We start from the raw sequence: 23020 nt of genomic DNA, 5'->3' as shown, positions 1-23020 counted from the left end.
AGGATATCTAACATTCCATTCCAGATGTTCCACAGTTGGATCAACCAGTCCCCGATCACCGAATAGTTAGATTAGTTCCAATATTTCAGATGTGGGCCATGTGGAAATGAACTCTTTCTGCCTGAAGGTAGGTTCCCTGCTAGAACCAACCAAAGGCATCTGACTCTGGGGGAATAGTGGAAGCACCTGGAAGTGGTGCCGCGTGGGGTGGGGGAGATCAGATAGCCGCAGCCACACCCAGCCGCATGCCCACAGGGGCTAAGGACAAGAAGGGCTGCTCCCTACTGCTCTCCTTCCCAGCCCCACTCCTTGCCCATCCCTACACCCCAAGACAGCTCAGTGCCCCTCCTGTTGAACCCAGCACCAACCACTGAGATCAGCTGAGCACAGGGGCATCTCCTCACCAGGGGCACCCGCACCAGCCACCTGCTGCCACCTGGCCTCTGCAGCCGCCTCATCTGCAGGCAGAGCAGGCTCACGCCACAAGCTCCTTGGAGCTTTCTGGGAGTCCAGTGTGCCTAGCACTCGTGGAGTCTGGCCCACAGCTCCTCTGCCACCATCCCGTGAGATTTAAGAAGATAGAGGTCCTTAAATTCTGTGGATGACACCTGTCAAATCCCCTCACAACGTGGGTCAGGAGGGGCCCAGGCAGCACCCTCTGGATGCACCAATGGGCCTCCCTGTCCCTACCCTCAAGTGCAGTCACAAAGCCTACCAGCACAGGACACCACCCCACGGTGACCACTTTGCTCCGAGCAGAAACAGCTGCTCTTCCCTGGCTCCAGGGCTTTTCCCAATAAACTGCTCATGGGGAGGTACAGGGAGCAGCAATGATGAGGACACCCCGAGACTCTCCAGCACCACAGGCACCTGGCCCAAGACTGCTGCAAAGACATCCAGCTGCCTCCTGCTCCTGAGGGGGAGTCCACCCTGTGCGAAGCCTCACCAGCCACGCTCCCCTGCGCCAGCCATCAATAGGACGTGCACTTCTGCGGTGGGCAGGGAAGGCGTCCCAGTGGGCAGAGTGGGGGCAAGGGCGTCCCAGTGGGCAGAGTGGGGGCAAGGGCTTTCTCGGGAGCGGCTGGGCTCTGAACTTCCATCCCCCCCCCCCTATTGAAATTCCCTGAAGCATTTGTTGTTACTGCCCCAAGAGTGACAGCCAGGTCTGGCGCTACAGGGGCTTTTCCCTAGATTGCATCCTAATTACTGTCTAATTGCTACCTCAGTCTGTTTGCTGCTGCTAGGACCCAGCAGTAAATCGTGCTGCATGCTACACCAAGGCAGGCCAGGTGGGTCCCTTGGGCAGGCCAGAGATATGCTGAAGCCCAGCTCCCAGGAACTCATTCAGTCTCAGAGAACCAGACAGAGCGACGAGTTGAGGCATCGCCACAGACCCTGACCCAGGCAAGGAAAGGAAACATGGCTAGGACTCCAGCTCAGCCACACCCTGTCTCACTCTTCCCTTTCTCTGGCACCAGAAGCCACGGAGGCTTCAACTCCTCCCATAGCATTTAAGAGCTCTGCCTCTATCCCCACAGGCAGGCTAGGAGAGTCCCTGTTCAGGGGGGACAGGAACCTCAGGACATCCCCAGGTCAGGATGCCAGATACCCACCTCCTACAGGGAGCCCCAAAGTTAACCTCAGATCTCCCTCCTCTGACCTGGACCCCACATCCCCCAAATGACTCCAACTTGGAATCACAAGGAAAGTCAAAATAAATAGAGAAACAAAAACCAGTTAGTCCTCAAATGCACTCTTAGGAAAAGAACTCTGGACTGGGGGTGTAGCTCAGTTGTAGAGCGCTTGCCTAGTATGTGCATGGCCTCAAGTTCAATTCCAAGCACCTGCCAAACACACACACACACACACACACACACACACACACACACACACACACACACACACACACCCCTGGGTAGTCTCCTGGAACTCCAGCCCCAGCTATACCCGTTGCAGCCCACGGACCAGCGCGACCCAGCATCAGCTCAGCGCTTGAGAGAAAGGCACAATCTGAGCCCCGCCCCGACTCGCTGAGGGGGCGGGGCCTGCACTCCAGCCACACCCCCGCGATTGTGCCCGCCCCTCCCTGCGCTTTGAGCTGCTCTTGGGCGGTGAGAGCAACAGGGCATGACTAAATCCAAATGCACTTGAATAAAAAGGGAAAGAAAGGAAATCTCAGACTCTCCATTCCTCAGAGACAGAAATAGTTCTGTGGCCTCCAGATGGACGGCACAGTCACAAGGGGAGGTCTCGCCTTCCCGCCAAACTTTCCCAACGGGATGCTGGCACGGACCCGTGGAAACCAGAAAGCCTTTCTCTTTGGGGCAGTAAAATAAGAGACTGTGGCTCGTGTACTCCCTTCTGTTATAATTAAGTTGGCCAGAAATTCACCTAAGATACTCAATTCCAGACCTGACCCTCTAATTACAGCCAGGAGGCATCAGGAGACAATTACTTTCCAAAATAGTCCGCGGCAAGAAGTTCTCTGGGCACCTCTCAAACGTGCCAGCTGAACGGATCCCAGGGTCGCCCAGAGCCACAGAGCCGGCTGCTCTCCCCTTCCCCCTCCCCATGCTCAGGCCCCGCCCACCCACAAGAATCTGGGATGTCCCGGTCCCCCAGGGTTTGAGGTGGCCAGAGCTCCAGGGAAACCTGCAGGCGACTGTCCTCACCCTGCCTGGGAGCAGGGGCGCCCTCTCTGCCACCCTCCATAAACCCAGCATGCCTCCCTGATGACAGGGACCACCACTCTCATTAAATCCTAAATGGCTAATGAAAAACACCCCCGCGGCTCGCCAAGTGTGCAAAACAGAAAGTACCTCCTTGGGCAGCGACGGCCGCCGCGGCCACCGCCAGAGGACAGGCCTTTTTACCCGGGTCGGGGAAACCGCTGCCCTCCAGGATCCCACTTTTGACGTCTTTCTTCTCTGCAGCCGTGGCTGGGGCCGACGACATCTCCATCTCAGCCGCTCATAGTCCCGGGTGGCGACCCTGGAGGAGACGACAAAGACGTTCACCAACACTGCACCCAAACCAGCCGGGAGCCGCCGACCCAGATTCGCGCTGCCCCTGGCTTCTCCAGCAACCAACTTCCTCCTCACTCTCTTATAATTGGGAAGGAGGGTTTAATTAATTTTGAGAATTATTCATCCTGAGATTCATCTGGTCTTCGGAACAACCACATGGACAGCAGTCTAGCGTTTTCATTGTCTTTTATCCAGATTTTTTAAAAAATCTAAGCAACAAGTTCCCACTGATGTAAGTCAAGGAGAAAGAAAAAAAAAACTACCACGAGAAATGAAATCAGAAACAATGAACTTCAACTTAGAATGGGAGGGGGTGGATTGAAAATAAATATAATTACAACAACTGAGAGGTCTTCAAAGAAAGGGCTTAGTCATCTCCCTGCACACAGAACCCATCCTTGATTTATTCACTTGTATACTTATTCATTCATTCACCTGTGCACTGCACAGAATTTCACCATTATTGACGCTCAGGCACTCGGTTAAGGTTTTTTCCCTTTGTTTTTTTGTTTATTTGGTGGTACTGAGGACTGAACACTGAGCTTCCCACATACTAGCAAGCACTCCACCACTGAGTGACATCCCCAGCCCTTTTAATTTTGAGACAGGGTCTCACTAAATTGCCAAGGCTGGCCTCAAACTTGGGATCCTCCCGCCTCAGCCTCCTAAATAGCTGGGATCACAGGTGTGCACCCGATGCCACATAGTCCATAGATTCTCAAGTCCCTTTTATGATCTGTCGTCGTGTCTGATACAGAAGATGTTACATGGCATTTCCAGTCTACATAAGGAACGAGTAGGGGGGAGGAAAATGGAGGTTTGATTTCAGCTGTCGCGAGGTGGTTGTTGAAAAACAAAGCAGAGTGGGTGAATGGGGCAGAGAGTGGGGTGGTGAGGGGCAGAGAGGTGACAGGGGGCCACCGAGGCCTGACAAGCCAAATGAAAGGAGTTTTTGCGCAGAGGAGGAACTGGATACAAGCCACGGCATGAGGGGATCCTTCTGCTGGTACTCGGGAAACAATCTGGGGTCAGATGGCACTCCTCCAATAACCCAGAGAACTATGGTGGTGGCGCGGTCTAGGTAGAGGCAGAGAAGCTAGTGAAATGTGGGAAATTCTGAAGGCAGAGCCAAGAGCCGGTCACAGAAGGGATGTGGCAGGGTGAGAAGAGGCAGGAACACACCGTGGGACGCAGGGCACAGGTCCCCAGCCGTGGGTGGGTCCATAGTGCACACTTTTATAAGATGCCGCATCACAAGCAGACACTGCTAATACAATATTTATATCGAATACTACAGAGCAGAGTTTAAGAGTCAAGAATTTTAAAAGGAGGGTGGTATCCAGGGTGATTTTTCTGCTGAGCACTTGGATGAATGAATGGTGGTACCACTGACAAAGATGGAGGAGAGCCGGGAGGAACAGGTTACTGGGCAGAAATGGGGAGCTCAGTGGCTCAGGTGAAGTTTGAGGTGCCTACAGAGACCTGCAGAGCTGGCAGAGGGTGCAGACTGTGGGGAACACACGTCTGCAGCTCAGGGGGGAGCCAGAGGCTAGAGGAGGGGATATAGCAGCCACTGGACCCGAGAACCGAGGAAGGGGGTGAGGTGGAGAAGGAGAAGTTCCAACAGGGAGATGCCCGCCAACAGGAGTGAAGAGGATTGGGGGCAGGGGAGTGGAAGAAAAGTTAAAAAACCAACAGGGAAGTGGGGGGGGGTCCTGGAAGCCACCCCGGGAAAGCAAAGCTCTGGGGAGGAAGAGTGAGGCACTCCATCACTGGCCACTGAGACTTCCATTGTCACAAGGCAAGCTACCAGGGCCTGGGCCGCTGGGGGAAGAGAAGGAAATAGATACAGGCACCTGGGTCAGGAAATTTGTCTTCCAAAGAGTCAGGGAGACAGGGCCACATTTTGGGGGGACTGGGGAGTCCAAAAGGTTCAAGGTTGCTGCATCTGGAAGGAGAGGTTGCTGCAGGATCTGTGGGGTAGCAGACACCCCAGGCAGCCGTCAGTTCCACCCCCGCTGCCTCCACACTAAATCCACATGGGTAAGCCCCAGAATTTTTTTTTTAAATCCTCACAATATTCCCACGTCCTTCCAAACAGAAAAGAGCGGGTACACAAGAACAGGGTGGGTCGCGTGAAGGACAGGCAACAAACCCTGCAGTTCCTAGTCCTGTCTGCAAACCAGCTCATCCATGTCCCACGATCTTTCGAAACTCCCTGCCCAGAAAACCCAAGCAGATGGGGAGAGGAAAATTTCCTTGAGGATTGTGGTGAGTTGTGGGGTTCCCTCTGTCCTGTCTGCTCCTTTAACACATTTTTTATACTCTGTTCCTTTACGTTCCAGCTATGGGAATGACCTCCAGCCATGTGCCCTGGTCCAGGATCACCTTCCTTCTCCCCTCTCATCCTGCATTCGATGAGCTACAATCACCATGGCTGCTTCCCCAGAGCATCTCCCAGCGATGCCTCACCTGATGGTTGTTCTGTGTCCTTCCCTGCTGGGCAACGTTCCTGTCTCTGATCCCTCTCCAGGTCATCCCGACCCTGTAGCCAGGCACCTTCCCCCAAATCAAGTCTCACCACATCCCTCCCCTGACCACAGCCCTGCAAGCCCGGGTGGTGGAGCATATCTGTGTCTACCTGCAAGGTGGGCGGGGCCAGCTTGCACACAAACCACCCATAGCAAACCCCCCACCTTTTCCATATTTGACCGACTCCTGCTCTGACTTCAAGATGCCACTCATGTCACCTCTTCCAAGAAGCCCCTGCCCCTCCCAGCCCATGGGTTGGAGTCAGCTTATGTCCCAATCCACACCCATATTATCTTCATTGCCACCTCCAGGTATGTTACAGGTGACACAAAGTGACTGCCCAGGAATATCTGTCAAAGAATGCCACTAGTGAATCTTTGAGGCAGAAGAATCGATTTTCTTTTTTCTTTCTTTTTTTTTTTTAAGAGAGAGAGAATTTTTTTAATATTTATTTTTTAGTTTTTGGTGGACACGACCTCTTTATTTTATTTTTATGTGGTGCTGAGGATCGAACCCAGCGCCCCGCACATGCCAGGAGAGCACGCTACCGCTTGAGCCACATCCCCAGCCCAAGAATCAGTTTTCTCAAATGCAAGTGATTTTGTAGACGGCCTAAATTTTCCTCCCTACAGGTCTTGGGATTTGGATTTGGAAACAGGACAGAACTCAAATTGACAGTTGAAACAACAAGCCTTTAACCACATTTACCCAATGCCAGACACCAGGCAGAATAAGCTCATTTAATCCTCAAAACATTTTATATAGGAGAAAGCCAACACTAGGCTGAGTAACATGTCTAAAGACACATTCCTCATAAGTGGCTACGCTACACCTTGAACCCAGGCTGTCTCACACCAAAGCTGCCCCTTGATTGAGGATTCCCCAAGTGCAATGGGATTTACCTAAGAATTCTCGGGCAGGCATTGAGGTTAATAACCATTGAGTCCTTCTGGGGTAGGAAGCACTGGACCAGGGGCCCCACAGGCCCAGATCAGGATTAGGCATGGCCCCTATCCTAAGGTCACACGGAGACGGCCAGGCTTGGGCCATCTTGGGCAAATGCTGAGGCTCTGGCTGGGGCTGTACCTGGCAGTCACTGTGCTCGTGTGGGTGGCCCCATCTGGAGAGACACAGCTGGGGTGTAGGTGGGGTGTAGCTGTACATTCATTCAAACTCTTCACTGGTGGTTCACCGACGGTGAGCTTCATCCTTCACTCTGAGCTAGGCTGGGAGCTGGCCTGCCTGGCAGGAATTCTACCCCTCCACCACCCCTCCCCAAATAAACTGAGGGTCCTTCCCTTGGATCTCGACGTTCCCTGGACCCATGCCACCTCTCCTGCAGCCTGGTCACATCTGCCATGTGCCCTCCTGGCTCACTGCTCACCTGTGACTTCCTTCAAGTCAAAGAAGGACCTTCACCCCTCAAGGCCAAACCCACCTGAGCAGGAGTTCAGTCCCCTTCCCACAGGGACTGGGAGCCACTCTCTGTGGCCCAGAAACCTGAAGGGGACGACTTGAGGCACCCCACAGGCTGAACACGCGACCAAACCCCAAGGTCTGGGTAACCAGGCCCCACAGGGGCTGAGGTGGGCATCAACCTGCCCTCACCAAGTGCAGATGGGGGGACTGAGGCCCAGCAACTCGGAACCCCTGGACTTTAGTGTTGGGGATGCCTGGGAGGAAAGAGCAGAGCTGTGGCCACTTCCATTAGGGACAGAAGGAAAGGGCAGCATCCGTGGTAGCAGCATGCTACAGTCTGACTGCTGTGTCCCCCAAAACTTGTATGTTGAATCCTGAGCCCATGGGGATGGTATTAAGAAGCGGGGCCTAGGCCAGGTGTGGTGGCACCCACCTGTAATTCCAGCAACTTGGGAGGCTGAGGCAAGAGGAGATCAAGTTCAAGGCCAGCCTCAGCAACTTAGCAAGAGCTGACTCAAAAAAATAAAATAATAAAATAAAAGGGCGGAGGCTTCAGTTCAGTGGTAAAGCAACCCTGGGTTCTATCTCCAGTTCATAAGGAAAGAAGAAGATTAAGGAGTAGGGCCTTTGGGAAGTGACTGAGCCATGAGGAATCCGCCCTCATGAGCAGCATTAGTGGCCTCACAGAGGCTCACGGGGCCCTTCTGCCTTCCACCATGTGAAGACCCTGGTGTTGAGGAACAGGCCCTGGCCAGACCCAGATCCGCTGCGGCCTCCATGGAAGACTTCCCAGCCTCTGGAACTATGGGAAATAAATGTCCACTGTGCATGAATGGCCCAGGCTCTGGCTTTCTGTTTAGGATCCCAAACCAGCAAAGACCCTGCCGGGCAGCTCCCTCACGCCAAAGTCCCCCCATGTCATCCCGGACTCTTGTGCAGGAGGAAGCTGAGGCCCCCAAGGGGAAGTAAAATGCCCAAGGTCACTTGGCCTACTGGCCCCTCTTCTGCTGGACCTGAGGCCTCACAATGTGGTCGCTGCAGGAATAGGACGCAGGGAGCACTCTGGAGGGTAGGAGATTCACTGGGATTCCCGGTCCCCAGACTGTGGCGGCCTGGATCTGGGGCTGGGGAGCAGCTGTGCCCACAGAGGCACCTAGAGTCCCAGGCACCCCCCAGGGGGCCGAGCAGAGGAGGCAGGGCCCAGGAGATGCCCACCGCCCCTGGCCTCCCTTCCACACATGAGCTGCTGCCCTCCTCTTCCCAGCCCTTCCCAGAGAGGGAGGCAGGAGACCAGCCAAGAGTCTGCGCAAATCACGGGAATTAGCGGGATTAGCACAATTTCTGGGTAAACACCAGGCGCCCAGGGTCTCAGGCAGCCACTTTCACTCCCTGAAGCTGCTCTGAGGCAGCCCCAGTCACAGGCCTCACCTGGGCCCCAGGTCCCCTCTGGGGCAGGGAGAAAGGACGCGCTCCAGTTCTGGTTCTGGATGCAAAGCTCCAGCGGGGAGGAGAGGCCACAGTCTCCCTTTGCCTCCAGAGGTCACACCCGCCTGACACCCAGGAAAAGAAACGTGACCACGTGCTCCAGTTCCTACCCAGCCGAGAGGGGGCCCCAGACCTGGGGCTGTGGGGGGTCCCTTTCCATGAAGAGACGTGTCCAGGTCACGTGCCCTCGGGGCCACAGCAGGATGCGTTCTCAGGCCTTCCTCTGGAGAGTCTCATCCACAGGCCTGGATGGAGGATGGGGAAAAAACACCCCAATTTTTTAAAAAGCTCTACGAATGTTTCTGATGCACAAAACCAGCTTCCAAATCATTGATCAGTTCCACACAACCTAAGTGGGGAACATACACTGTTATCTGGGCTGTCTTGGAACTGGAAGTTGGTGTCTCCTTTGGACTTGAACATGGGCAATAGGCCACCGTGTCTGGGCTGTCACCAGCACAGGCCACAGCCATGTCCACGCCATGCCATGGAATGTCACCTATCACTGAGCGTCATTAGATGCCCAACTGCCAACCTCAAATTTGATGTGTCAGCAAAGAAGCACGTGTGTTACTATGTCACAAATATGGCACTTCTGACATTTTAGTCCTGGCAGTCCACATACTGGGTTTCTTTCTTTCCTAGATCTCTCGGCAATGACAGCATTATTCTGCAATCATAAGTACTCCAGTCTGCTAAGGGGACCACCGCACAGAACGGGTTAAAAACTGAGTTCCAGGAGCGGCTTGAAGAAGAGATTAATAATCAGATCAGAATGAGGGAATCGCCCTGAAATCTAAACTCCCGGTCACCCTCCGCCACCTGGCTGCTTTGAACTCCTCCAGCAGGTGACTTGTAGGAATTGGAGGGCACAGCCGTCTCCAGGAAGAGATGGAGCCTCGCCTCTCATGGGTCGCCGCCACGGCAGGCCACTCCTTGACCTCAACCGGGCGGCACGTGTGCCCACAACCCACACTCATGAGCAAGCACGGGCACACGCACACCCTCGGGCTCATGTGCTCATGCAGCAGCACGCACGTGTACTGAATGAATGAATACTCTGGGTACATGCAAGCACATACACAGCTGTCCGTGTGCACACCCACAGACCACACACGCACACCCGCACACACCCACATACCACATGCATGAGGTCATATGTACAAATACAGACACACTACAAAGACTCGAAATGTGCATACACTGTACCTGTACAAAAACCTGTCCGTGTGTATTTTGTGCATTTTGTACACATACCTGTACAAAAACATACACTACATATGCTAGAGCTAATAAACACCCACCCTCTCTTGATCACAGACTTTTTTTTTTTTTTCCAGCACCGGGATGGGATGGAACCCTGGGCCTCTCTGTGAGGTGACTGTTCTCACCAATCCACATGCCCAGCCCCCTTTATTTATTTATTTCAACTTCGAGACTTCCTAAGTTGCTGAGGTCGGCCTCCAAATTGTGATCCTCCTGCCTCTGCCTCCTAAATCCCAGGGATTACCACCATGCCCGGATTATTCTTAAGATCAAATGACATAGAACATGAGAATGTTCTGGAAGGAACAGCAGATTCCCAATGCAGGGCAGATACAGCATATTTAACACTCCGGGAGGCTCAGAGCAGCCCCCAAGGGGCTGGAGGCCTGGGGCCTATAGAACTAAGGACAAGGAGACTCATCTCCATCCACAGAGTGGTGCAGGGTCAGGGGACACTTGCCCCAGCTCCTGTCTCCTGCAACCCAACACTGCAAGGGGAACAGGGCACCAGGGGGCTGTTGCCAGGGTAGGGCTCCCTTCCACTCTCCCTGGCAGGGGTTCAGGAGAACCCACACCCACCAAAGACGCTTGAGACCCTGGACTGGTCAGAGACAGGAGCCAAGACAGGACTGCGGAGTCCTGAACAGCCTCTCGCCCCCAGGCTCTGACACTCTGCCCTGCCTGCCCGCGCTCCCACCCCCCACCACCAAAGATAGTGAGGGGTCTGTATTCTCTAGCAAGGTTATGGGGAAACCTAACCTCCAACAGGTAGGTGTGTGAGGCACCAGGACTCAGCAGCTCTTCCTTATCCAATGCAGACCCTCTGTCTCTATGTGGACTCAACACATGGCCTACTGCCCAACTAGAGGCCCAGAGAGGGTAAGGAACCTCCCCCAAGGTGACACAGCCAAGATGAAGCAGTGTTGAGGACACCATGCAGATTTCTTAGATTCTAGTTGACTTTTTCCATCATGGTTGAATTCTCTGGGTACAGAGATGCCTGCCGTGGGTGAGTATCATGGTGGGGGAGGGGGGCAGAAGGAAGAGCTCAAGGCGGCTGCTGTCCGGGGAGCAGACATGCGTAGAGTTCACGGACTCTCTACCATGCGGATGCCAAATGGCAATAAAAGGGCCTTGAACTTGGCCTTTAGAGAGGAGAGGGAAGACTGGGGGTGGGGGGCATGAGTGAGGGGAAGGGGAGAAGCCCTTGGCACATCTGGGGCAAGAGAAAAGGACAAGGGAGTATTACCATGGGGAGAAGGAAGTGGGGATCAAGCAGGAGGATGGACTGTGTACCATCCGGGTCTCTGGGAAGGGCAGGCTGGGAGCTGGGAGGAAACCCGCGCTAGGAAGGCTCAGGGTGAGCCTCCTGGGTCGCACTTCTGCAGCACAGCCTGGCTGCCTGGCCTACCCATCCCTGCAGCTCAAGCTGGTGCCCTGGGACCTGCAAACCTGGGGAGAGGGAAAGCCCTGGCGCTCACAGTGTGGCCAGAGGCAGGCACCGTGCAGAAATCACCCCCAACGGCTGCACCTGCTTCTTTATCGCTCCTTGAATTTATTTTTCCAAGTACAAAAGCTCCCTAATTTGCCCAGCCTCTGGGCTTGCTGGTGTTCAGGAAAACAGATAATTAACCCTAATTCACTGACTTGCTGGGCTGGAACAGGCCGTGCGGAAGCCCAGTGGGAAATGCGGGGCCCTCCTGCGGCAGCTGCAGATCGGAGGAGGAGATGGGTATCGGGAGAGCTTTCTTCTGCAGGGAGCTGTGGGTAAGACCCACTTCCCTCTTGACACTTTTTGGACTGCCCGCTTCTCTGCCCGTAACACACCAGCTTTCCACCAGGACATCATGCTTTAAAACCCCAGAACCGGGCCTTCAGGCCTCCGACCCAGAGTCCTGGGCGGAGCCAACCAACCTCCTCCTGCTGCAAGAGAAACTTTGACACCACCATCACCATCACCAGAGGCAGCCCAGGGCAGCAACTGGCCCCTTCACAGGGAGGACAGCAGATTCCAGAGAAAGAACAACCACGTGGACAAGAATCCACTTTTCAACGTTTTTTAAGCCTCGGTTTCCTCATCTGTAAAGTGAGCATGAACTACACCTCCTTGGCGTGATAGCTGCAGACTGAGCAGCTGCCCATTGTCCTCGGGGCCCACTGTCTTCAGGGAAAGCAAGACCCCACCAACAGGAGGCGAGCCCCACCCTCCCCCACCTGCCCCTGCCAGTGCATGTGGGGTCTGACTGATAGTCTCAGAGTAGCAGCTTTTTGTCCTTCCCCTTCCTCCCCAGAGAGCCCTAAAGCCCAGAGAACGAGGGTCTCCCCCTGCACTCCCCATGAGCAGAGGGTTGGACCATGCTCTGAGGTCATCGTCTGCAGGAGAACAAGGGGCCCACTGCATGGCCTGCCGGCCAGACCCAAATATTTTAACAGCTGCCTTGTGCATTTGTGAGGTGCAGATCCTGAGCCCGGAGGAAAAACAAGCCTGGCCTCTGCCCTGAGGAGCAAAAACAGGCTGCCCAGGGGAGGCTGTGGCAGGGGAGGAGGCCTCCTGCAGGGAGGACTCAGTGCCAGAAACAGGTCAGCACAGAGCTCCAGCACCAAGACCCCCTGAATCCAGGGACAAGGACCAATAGATGGGGAAAAGCCCCAGAGCAGGCTCTGAAAAGGGGAAAGAGGGATCAGAAAGGTAGCAAGGGGCCTGGGGGAGGAGGTCTGAGTCCCCACCGTAGCACCATGCTCAATCAGGAGCCACACCAGCCCCCCTGGCTCACTGCCCCACTCATCCTCAGCTGATCCCTGGTCCCCTCCAAGTCATGTTGTTGGTGACTCTGGTCCCTGTGTTCCCTCCATCTGGAATGCTGCTGGGCTGGGGAGCGGCAGACCACCTCTTAGACTGGGAAGGTGGACTAAGCCACTGGGCATGTCTGCCGCAGGACGTGTGGTCGTCAATGCTTCACCCTGTAGGTGAAGAAGGACTTGGGGAAACTGCGGCTGGCCTAAGAATGCATCTCCCCTTAGAGTCTAAACTCCTTGAGAGCAAAGATTGGTTTTGCACTCCGCTTAGCACGGAAGGCCACGTACCTGCTGGGTATCCTTTGTGCCCTTGGATACATCCTGATTTTCAAGATGGATAAAAAGGTAAGCACTTATCACTCAAAAAGCAAGAGACTTTTTGAGCCAGGCTCAGTCCTCTGCTTTCCTGGGCCTCTGCCAGCAACCAAAGGCCAGCACCAGGCTGGCCTCAAAGGGACTCTCTTCTCCTGGTGGAATTACCGGTGGGGAGTGGTGTACTGGGGTCTCTGCAGCTATGCCCTGAGGATTGGAACTCAAGTCACAACCTCTTGAGGAACAGGGGGACTTGAGTCATTCATGGGTCTATGGGAGAGGGGTGGGTACAGACCTAACGCAAATCTCTCTCTCACCAGAGTGACACCTGTCACAAAGGTTTTCCTAAAAAAACCCTCGGCCCCCTGGGTCTCTGACTGGCTGCGGCAGTTCTGCCCTGGCTACAGCAAGAGGACCCTTCCCTACTTGCCTACCTAATGCCTCCTAGAACCCAGGGTCAGGATTGGGGGTTTGAGGCAGGGAGAAGCAGGGTGGGATTCATTGACCTTCCCCTCCTAAGATCCACTTGGAAAGGAGCCGCCGCTAGGCCCAAACCCCCAGTCTCTCCCTCTGACCCTCAGTCTGGCATGCAGAAAGGTCCCCAGTGGTCATGTCCATCAGCCCCCAGCCCAGGCAGCTCAGGGCTTGTCACGGGGCCCCCGATCTAGTTTGTGCCACAGCCAACTGTCAACCTCATCCCTCCAGTTGGGCAATCCCTGACTGGCTGAGCAATTCTGGGGAAGTGCTCCCCCATTCCTAGGCTCCTGCCCCATCCGTGAGACAGGCAGGCTGGACCACCAAGGAGCTTGTGCCTGCCATGATTGGATGGAAACTGGAATTTGGGCATCATCTGCATAAACCACCAACTGCCTAGGGGCACCGACCCTCTCCAAGGTCTGAGGTCACCCTCCCCCCACAGGTGGTGCTGGGCAGGGGTGGGGAGCGCTGGTGGCAGATGCAGCGTGGCTCTTCTGCCCCTGCAGCTCCAGGGAGACTCAGGTTGGTGTGTGGCCCTGGCATCTCCGGGTTCAGCTCTTGCTCTGACATGCCGAGCCACGGCCTCTGCACACCTCCTGGCCAATGCCTGCACCCGACTCTTCTGTGGGAGCCTCCGATGGTGCCACCTCTGCCAGGCCCAGCCCCTGACTTTCCTCACACTCTGCAAGCAACCAACGGCCACACTCTCCTGGCAAGGGGATCGATCGCCACCCCTTTCTCGTAATGAAGCCAACGGGCTGGGATCGCCGTGCATGGAGAAGAGGAAGAGTGCCAGCCAGCCTGCTAAGCTGTCCTCAGGGAAGCCCGGCCCTGCCCAGCCCAGGCCTCTCCCAGGTCCCAACCTTCCTCTGGCACTCCCAGGAGGCCACATGCCTCACACGTATCCCCTGTCTCCTGGGGCCACACATCACAGCACAATTTGGATATATGGGACCTTAGCCCAGAGACCTGGTGCCACCCCAGCATGAGGGTCAGCGGCAGCAGCAGGAGCACCCACGAACTGGAGAGGCCAGGAAAGTCCTGACCGCTCCGTGACTCAGGTGAGCCCAGGACTCTTCTTCTAGGTGGCACAGGTTTCCAGAGAGCCCACGTGTCCCTCCTGGGGATCCACACTTGGCTCCAGAAGTGACTATAACAGTACCGCCATCCCAAGCTCCCAGCCCCGAGTGGGGACAGACCATGCCAACCCGGAATAAGCCTCCTGACAGAGGCTCCCTGGGGGGTCTATGGAGTCTCTGCCAGCCTGGGGCTGGGGGTGGTGCAGGGAAGCTTCCTGGAGGAAGGGATGGACCGGCATTGTCAAGGGGAGAACAGGGCAGGCGAGAGGGGACTGCTGGAGCCCAGGGGACCACGACAGAGGGCAGGTGACTTCCAGGGTCAGCAGGAAGCAGCACCCGCCACTCAGACCTCTCCCTTCCTGGAGTTTCTAGGAGCCTGCATCCCCCAGACACTGCCTGTCAGGCTTCAAGTCTGACTCCCATCCCTCCCCCCACACACCCTGTCCCCTAACTCCTATAAACTGATGTCACCTCTTAATCCTGGCAGGGCATGGTGCTCCCTCATGGGCCCCCGTTAACACTCAGTGAGTTTCCAACTCTGTCACTCCATCCCTGGCGTGATCCCAGGGTTCTGAGGTCAGCCGTCTCCTGAACTCCCAGTCTCCACTCCCCCAGCCATGTGCACACAGCAGGAAGCTGGTGACAGTTTTGCTGCAGCCTAGCTAGTTTGTGACTACCTTATGTAGAAGGTGCGGGACAGATCTCATGGGCTACAAGCAAAATCAACATCTCCCCACCCGAAATTCCACCATTAGAGAGTCACTTCTTTGAAGCTTGTTAGTTTTTTTTTTTTTTTAAAGAGTCTATCAAAATGCAAACTGTTCTGGAATAAAATCAGACTCCAGTGGTTTTTGTATCAAAAGACCAATTGTCTAGTAGAGGGGGACCTGGTACAGAGAGGCGGGAGGGAGAGGAACAAGATGTCCCCTTTGCTGATGCCTGTCCTGGGTTTGCTGCCGTCCACACCCTCCTGATGATGGCAGCGGGTCTCACTGGCTGTCCCTGCACTCGGGCTTTCTTGGCATGGCACCATATGCAAAGCAAAGGGCCATGCAGTGACCGCATGGTTCTTTCTTCTCTCCTTTGCAAGAGACTCTCCAGCCACACTCAATCAAGTCCCTTTTGTTTGCTGGGTCTTTTGAAGGCTTCCGGAGAGGAAATGAGAGTGTCTTTTACAGCCCATCTGCACGAAGCCCCGAGGGTCAGCCTCCTGGCCAGCCCCCCACCTCAGGCTTGTGAGTTGGGGTGCCAGCGGCGGGCTCCACTCTGGGCTTCCTAATAGGGACCATCCCACAAAGATGCACAAGGATGTCCCTAGACTGCAAGAGGGGCCAGGGTGCCACATGGGACTTTCTTGTTCCAGGAGAGTCCTCCAAACTAGCAAGAAGCCAGAGAGGGGACATGAGGCTCAGGGGCTCCTTGGTTACATGGTTGCCACCTACTGTCATCACCAGCAGCCAGGCTCCCCTCCCGGGACACAGCTGACAATGCCAAGGCTTCGCACCCTGACTTGGGACATGTTCTAGGACAGGAGCCTGGGGCCTTTCCCTGTGCCTGGATGTACCAGTGCTTGCATGATGGCTCCATGCCAAATCTATCCAATCAATCGCCCACAGATGGGGACACAGTCGGACAGGGGAGCCCACCCGGCATGGAAGCCCCGTGAAGCCCTGTCTGTCACAAAGGATCTAGTAGTCAACCTCTTACCCTCCCCAAGGATCTCCTTTAGCAACGGCTCTCAGAGGCCAATTGTCCCCCAGGGGATAGTTAGCAATGTCTGGAGACATTCTTGACAGTCTCCAAATTATGCTACTGTCAGACAGTGGGACGGGGCCATGGTCACTGCCAACCATCTAACAACAACCAGGACAGCTCCCCATAACAGAGGGTTATCCAGCCAGAATGTCTATGGTGCCGAAGTTGAGAAGCCCCTGTCCAAGGTATTCTGGACATTTGGTCATCCAGTCACCACTTACATACCTCCAGGGATCGGGACTCACTGTATGTGCTATAAAAGAGCAGCACAGTGAAGTCCCAGATCAAAAGCCGACAAGTGACCCAGCTTCTCCTCACTTTGTATCGTTCCATGAAAAATAGCCAATAATTCTATATTTCAGTATTGTCACCAATCAAGTCACAACCACATCTAGTACAACACCTCACTGAAGGCACTTGGACCAAAGCAGACCTGCTCAGTGATTTTCTAGTTTCAAAACAAACCAGAGAGTCCAACAGCTCCCCAAAGACTGTTGGAGTCCACCACCTGCCACAACATCTGCTGGGTCCCCAGGCTGCCTGGCTGACGCTGTCACAGATAACAAGAAACACGTAAGATGCTCACTGCAGAGCCAGCGACCCTTGCAAGACCCAAGCGACAACCTAAGTGGTTAACGGGAGGGAGATGGTCTTTAATGTGTTGCCATCACGGCAACATAGTGGGACAATATTGTAGCAACTAAAGGTCGTTGCTACAAAGGCTTGGAGCTCATGTGGTAAGTATAAAAATAAATAAATACATACTATCACCAGTGCTAGGAAAATGAATAATATGTATCAGAGAGATGATATATAGAAAAAAACAGATCTTGTGTTCATTAGGATGCAGGGATTTGGGGTGATGCTGGGTTTTTGGTAACACTCTTTTGTATTAAAGTGCTGTGGACATAGAGTAGTAGGAGAAATGACGCATCTAGCCTTACTTCTGACCACGAAGGGAAGGGGTGGAGAAGCTTTGGAAGGGGATGATCCCGGGCAAGTTCCCAGGGGTGCAGGGTTCCCAGGGGATCAGAAGGGGGCAGGAGGGCTGCTGATCCCAGGGCTCTGACTTCAGCAGGAGGAAGACGTGCCTTCAAGTGCCTGGGTCACCTCCACAGCCCCAGCCTCTTCCCTCTGGGGAGCCATGAATGCCCATCATATCAGAGGCTGTGTCCAGTGTTCCTTCCACTCATGGACAGTCCTCAGTGCTGGACAGGAAGCAGGGATCCTCTCAACTCCTCTCGCTTATCCTTCCAATGATCACACAAAGGCAAAGAAAGGTTCCTGGCAAGTGCCATCATGGAGCGGACGGCATGGCATGAGCTGTGTCAGTCAGCTTTGTCCCCTGCTGTGTAAAGACCTGACCAGAACAATTGCAGAGGAGGAAATGTTTATTTAGGGGCTCATAGTTTTAGAGGTCTTAGTATACAGAAGGCCAGCTCCCTTCCTCAGGGGGCTCAAGGTGAGGCAGAACATCGTGGAGGAAGAGTGTGGCAGAAGGAAGCGACTCACATGGTGATCAGAAAGGAGAGGGGGGGAAAGGGAAGGAGGGAGGGATGGATGGAGGGACAGAGAGAGGGAGGGGGAAAGGGAGGGAGGGAAGGAGGGAGGAAGGGAGAGAGAGAGGGAGGGAAGAAGGGAGGGGGGAGAAAGAGAGAGAGAGAGACTCCAGTCTCCACATACAAATATGTACCCAAGGCCACGCCCCCAAGCCCACCTCCTCCAGCCTCAGCCCAGCTGCCTCCAGTCACCACTCAGCTCGTCCCTCGGGGGTAAGTTGACCGGTTGGGTTAAGGCTCTCATAATCCAGTCATTTCTCTTCTGAACCTTACCCATGAGCTTTGGGGGACACCTAATATCTAAACCATAATATGAGCTCACACAATGAAGTGGCCCAGGACTCGGGCACACAGGGGCAGAGGGTCAGTCCACCCCAGTCTCCGGGACAGCAGTGGGTGTCCCAACAGCTGACAGTTCTGGTGTCTGTGAATGGAGGTGGGATGGGGTCCCCGCTAGCCCCGTGACACTGAGACGCTGCTCAAAGCATAACATGAGCCTGCTGAAGGGCGTGGGCAGGCTTTGATGGAGACGGGAGGACCAGAGGTCTAAGGGCACGTGTCTGCAGGCAGCAGCCCCCCTGCGCTCTGGGTTCTGTGCTGGAACAGAGGGTTAGCTGGCCGGGCAGCCAGGGCACGTGGAGCTTCAGGGTTTGAAGCTGCACATCATGGAAACCTAGGGTCTCTGCAACAAGCCACCATGGGTGTCATTTAGACTGGGGGAGCCCCCAACCCCACCAACTCATAACCAGTGGCTGAAGAACCCAGAGAGAGTATGTCCACCAGAGCCCGGCTGCTGGTGCTCCTTCTGGCTCTTACTGTCCCCCTCCGTTTTCAAAGAGCTCATGTGGCCAGCACTTGTCAAAGAGGACAGGCCCGAGGATGAGAAGAGACCCTAAGGCCTGCCCTGGGAGCAATCACTGAAGAATACCATGAGACACGGCCTGTGTCCAGTGTCATATGGAGAGAAGCTGGGGGCCGGGACCCCTGATCCCAGGGTGCATGCAGCGTGAGCCTGGCAAGCAGTCTGACAAGGCCTGAAGGTGAAAAGGGGTGCTGCGACCTGCCAGTAATGGGGGACCTTCACAGCCAGGAAGCAGAAGAGCAGGGCCCAGCCAGCACCTGGGACACGGAGACAGCCTGTTCCCAGCCAGGAGCCTGGGCTGGAACAGGAAGCCCTGTGGTCCTGGGAGCCAATGAAGGGCTTTGAGCAGAGGGAATACATCTGTCACAGACCTTCCATGGCAGGGCTTGGTGCAAAGGCACTGCAGATCCCCTCTGGGACCCGCCCAATCCCTAACTCACTGGGCCCTTGCAGGTTCTGAACCCTGGAGGAGGTGCTGGCCGTGAGGGTGCCCTGGAAGGCAGTCCCCTCAGCAAGCTGCACTGTCACCATCCCACCCCTTGAAGGAAGGGTGGGGGCAGCTATTCCCGGGTACTGGAAGCAGCGGACTCCTCCTGCTCCTTGCTCACTGCTAAGACACCCCCTTGCTCTCTGCCAACAAGGTCACAGCTGGGAGCATGTGCTAGTGGCCCCCCTAAGAATGACCTCAGGGAGGGCAATGGGCTGCCTGCGTCAAGAGCAGAGCATCCTCCTGCCAGGAGGGGAGAGGACACTTCAGTCAGGCTCAGACAGAGGGGGCAGTCAGTCTCTGCCACTTAGCAACCCAGGGGACTTCGGTAGAAGGCTTAACTTCTCCAGGCTGATGTTTGCCATCTGTGGTTGACAGTGATATCCGTCTGGGAGAAGGACACTCCCCCGCCCCCAGTCACCCCCTCAGATCCCACCCTCCAGGGTCTGCTGGCATCTCGGCTTCTGCAGGGGGAGGGGAGTGAATGACAGTCACCCCCCACTCTGCTGGGAAACCATCAGGATCCGCCCTGAGTGGTGCTGAGCCGCCCCTACCTCTCTGTCTCCCCTCCTTCCTTCATCCTTTCACCCAGGACTGGGTCAGAGAGCCGGGCCCCTGATGGAGAAGGTCACCTGCTCACAGGGAAGCAAGAAGGGAGGCCGGTCTGCTCCAGGGGCCCAGCCTTGAGGCCTTGGCCAGGCTCCCTGTCTGGGGCTCATCCTTCATGGGTTCAGCATGCCTGCCTCATCTGCATGCAAACATCTGTGTGTGTGTGTGTGTGTGTGTGTGCATGTGCGTGCACACGTGTGTGCCATGCTCACTCTAGCCTTCCCTTTTCAGCCCTGACTGCTAAGCAAGACCTGAGTGATAGAGGCCTGAGAACTGAGAAGCCCAGAGGTATTTACACCCTCAGAAGAACCTGTTGGGCCGAATCCACATTCCAGCCCCATGCAGTGATGTCTGCCGGGCACTGAGGGTGCAGGTGTTGTTTTCTTTCCCTGTTTACCTAAACACAACACCATGACACACACACACAGACATGCACACTCAAAACACGCATACACGCATGCACGCACGCAGGCACGTCTCTGTTCCTCAGCCTAGGCAGCTTGGATCTGCGCTCTCCGGTATGGAAAGGAGAACAGAGCCCAGGGCAGCCAGTCCTGGCCCAGAGACAGGACAGGCACAGTGTCAAGGAGCAAGGCTTAAGGGTCATGTCACCTGAGAGTCTAACCTCAGCACTTCCTTTCTCTAGTATGCTGTGCGCCCTTGGGTAGGCTAGGTAATGTCTCTGTGCCTCAGTTTCTCCCAGCACAGAAAGTCCTCGGCAAATGTCAGGCATTATTATTATTGAAGCACCCTCTTCTGGGCAGGGAGGGTGGAAGACTTTCCAGGTTCCGATCCTCTGAGCAATAGCTCGGATCTCCTGGTGCACCCCCATTCCTTCTCCACAGGGACTCCGTGGTACCTGTCCCTCCCAGTCACCACTCTGCTCAACACCTGCAGCTCTAAGGCTGCCATAAAGGGTCCCCAGAGCCAGGAACTAGGTCCAGGTCCCACTGCCCCACCCCGCCCTGCCCTGTGCTCACAGCCCTATGCAGGAGGATTCCTAGGTGGCAGGACATCAGCTGGCCTTCCCAGACTTGGAGAAAAGTCTGAGCTTCAGTGTTCTGATGACACAGTGCTCAGTCCACAGGGTGAGGGGATGTCATCTGTCTGTCCATCTGCCAATGCTTCCCAAGAGCCCCTGCACCCAAGGACTCAGCACGGTTCCAGTGTGTGACAACGACCTGTGGGTATCACCCTCCCTGGCTTTTCTTTTTCACGGGAAGGTGCGGCCATGTGACGAGGGCAAGTTCACGCTCCTCCCTGTGTCTGATGCCACCCTGGCAGCCAGGCTCCAAGACAGCCACTCGGAGCCCCGGAACCCAAATTCTCTGCTTTTCAATTTGCCCTGAAGTATCCCTCATTCTGTCCCTTGCTCGAGCTGGTGGCCTAAGTACCCAAACGCAGTGTGACACCCAGGGTGACACATCTCTACTTCAACCCACCACTTCCGCTAGCAAAACCAGGAAAAGCTTCTGCATTTCCAAGTCAAGTCGGTGGCTTCCCTGTTCTAACTCCCAAGAGCAGGACAAGCAACCAGAGACCCTTGGTCCCTGTGTGAGGGGCCCCAGGTCCTTTTGCATCTCAGGGAGCTGTGAGGAAGTCCTCTGTGCCTCATCCACTTGGACATACCCCCAGCCTGCTGTATACCCTGTGGACACAGGCGCACGCATCCTGAGATATCCCCAGACGCCCCAGAACCTAGCAGAACACCTGCCCCTGCTATTCACACACCTATCACAGGGACCAGGGCTCAGCTCAGTCCTGGGAACCTGGCAGGTAACCCAGTCTGCTCCCTGGTTATTTTCTTTGGCTGTGTGGGCGACAGCATGGGCTACCAGAGCCAAGTCAGGACTGACGGAAGGGTGCCTTGAGTCACAGAAGAGGAGGGCCACTGCAAAGGGATGAGCACATTCTGAGCTACGGCGGAGCAGGGCAAGAAGCCCACAGGCTACTAAAGAAGAGAGCGTCTCTCAGCACAGGGAGGAGGGTCCGGAGCAGCACCAGCCAGCCCCGGGCTCTGACGCCTATCAACCCAGGAGGATGCAAGGCCACTCGAGGGGAGCCCAGCAATGGGGTGGCAGCAGCTCTGTTTACAGTGAGTAAATGCGTACCCACTTTCCCTCCTCCAAAAAGCATCAAGCCTGCGCCCTGGCAGCCAAGCTGTGACGGACAGTGTCCCGCACAACACGCCAAGCTCAGGCCCCACCCAGTGGAAGCGGCCTGTTCACTCCCCCTGGCACCCCAGAGTCTCTGTCCTCCCCACCCTGTCCATGCTGGGCTCCACGCTCCTTCCTGGGATTGGACGCCTCACATCTATACCCCAGAGGCACAGGCTCAGTGGCCAGACTTGGGCAGCAGATGTCCCCTACCACTCACCATGGTCCCCCCAACAAGGCATCCCACAGAGGAAATGTCTGCCAAGACCCCCATGTTGCCTCTCCCACACCTGCCGCTGCTCCCCATTCCCGCTGTCCCCCAGGCTGCGCCAGGTGAGCGTCTGCAGATCCACAGAGTCTCCTGGCCCTGAGCCCAGCTCAACCCCGACTCTGGGAGATGGAGGTAAACCAGCCGCCTGTAAGGGCACACACTCATCTGCACCTAATTACACACTCATGTGTAGTTTCATGTTTGCTTGCACACGCACACTCATGCACAGTAGCACAGGCTCACACCCACACAAACCCCCCACTGGTAGCACTGACCACCAGCAGTGGCCACCCTCTTGCTCACTGCTGGGACAGTGGCAGGATGGGGTTTCTCTGCCTACAAGGTCACAGCTACAAGAGGAGAGGGTTGCAGGTGGAACGGCCTTGGCTCAGAGCCCCTGGGCAGGTCCTGTCCCCTGCCTCACACCACCCAAAGCTGACCCAGAGGCAATCTCCAACCAGCTAGACCCCTCCTTCACACCCACTCAGTGTTCTAGGACCCCTAGGGAGACCCCTGGGGACATCTCCACCGCTCAGCCCCCAGGCCTACCTTGAAAGCCAGGAACCAGGTCAGGTAGAACAGAGTAGAACAGAGCAGGACCCAAAGCTGATGGTGCCTCTTAGACACTGTGTAGCCCCCTCTCTGAGCCTCGGGTCCCCAGCTGGAAGGGGAAATGACATTTTCCATGGCGGGAAGACAAATGTGTGACAAGGGCCAAGACCTCCAGTCCAGTAGGCTCAATGCAGCAGCCTCCTGGCTCCCATCCCTCACCTGCTTGCACACCTGGTGGGCGTGGCCTGGGTGCTGGGCCTGCTGTGCCTGGGAAAAGAGCAATTAGCTCAGTCCCCATCTCAGAGGGCTTGCTGGGGCCCTGCCTCACTAAGGGGACAGTCCTAGCCCCTGGGCAGGCTGAGTCAGGGAAAGAATCG

General features: G+C 55.6%; 1 protein-coding gene across 3 annotated transcripts in view; it reads right to left on the bottom strand.

Moving 5' to 3' along the window:
* Gli2 (GLI family zinc finger 2) overlaps positions 1–23020 on the bottom strand; it is a 232940-nt gene that overhangs the window by 170260 nt on the left and 39660 nt on the right. For 2 of the 3 annotated variants that reach the window (XM_040294133.2, XM_040294135.2), the window contains exon 2: positions 2820–2991. In XM_040294133.2, the coding sequence (XP_040150067.2) occupies positions 2820–2961 (142 nt within the window). In that variant the 5' untranslated portion in view covers positions 2962–2991. Of the gene's footprint in view, positions 1–2819; positions 2992–23020 lie in introns of those variants that run through there. The other variant, XM_040294138.2, reaches the window with a different exon arrangement.

The sequence above is a fragment of the Ictidomys tridecemlineatus genome, chromosome 7 (genome assembly GCF_052094955.1).
Source record: "Ictidomys tridecemlineatus isolate mIctTri1 chromosome 7, mIctTri1.hap1, whole genome shotgun sequence".
NCBI classification, from domain to species: domain Eukaryota; kingdom Metazoa; phylum Chordata; class Mammalia; order Rodentia; family Sciuridae; genus Ictidomys; species Ictidomys tridecemlineatus.
Note: the sequence above shows the minus strand (reverse complement) of the source record. Positions and strands in the feature narration are given on the sequence as shown.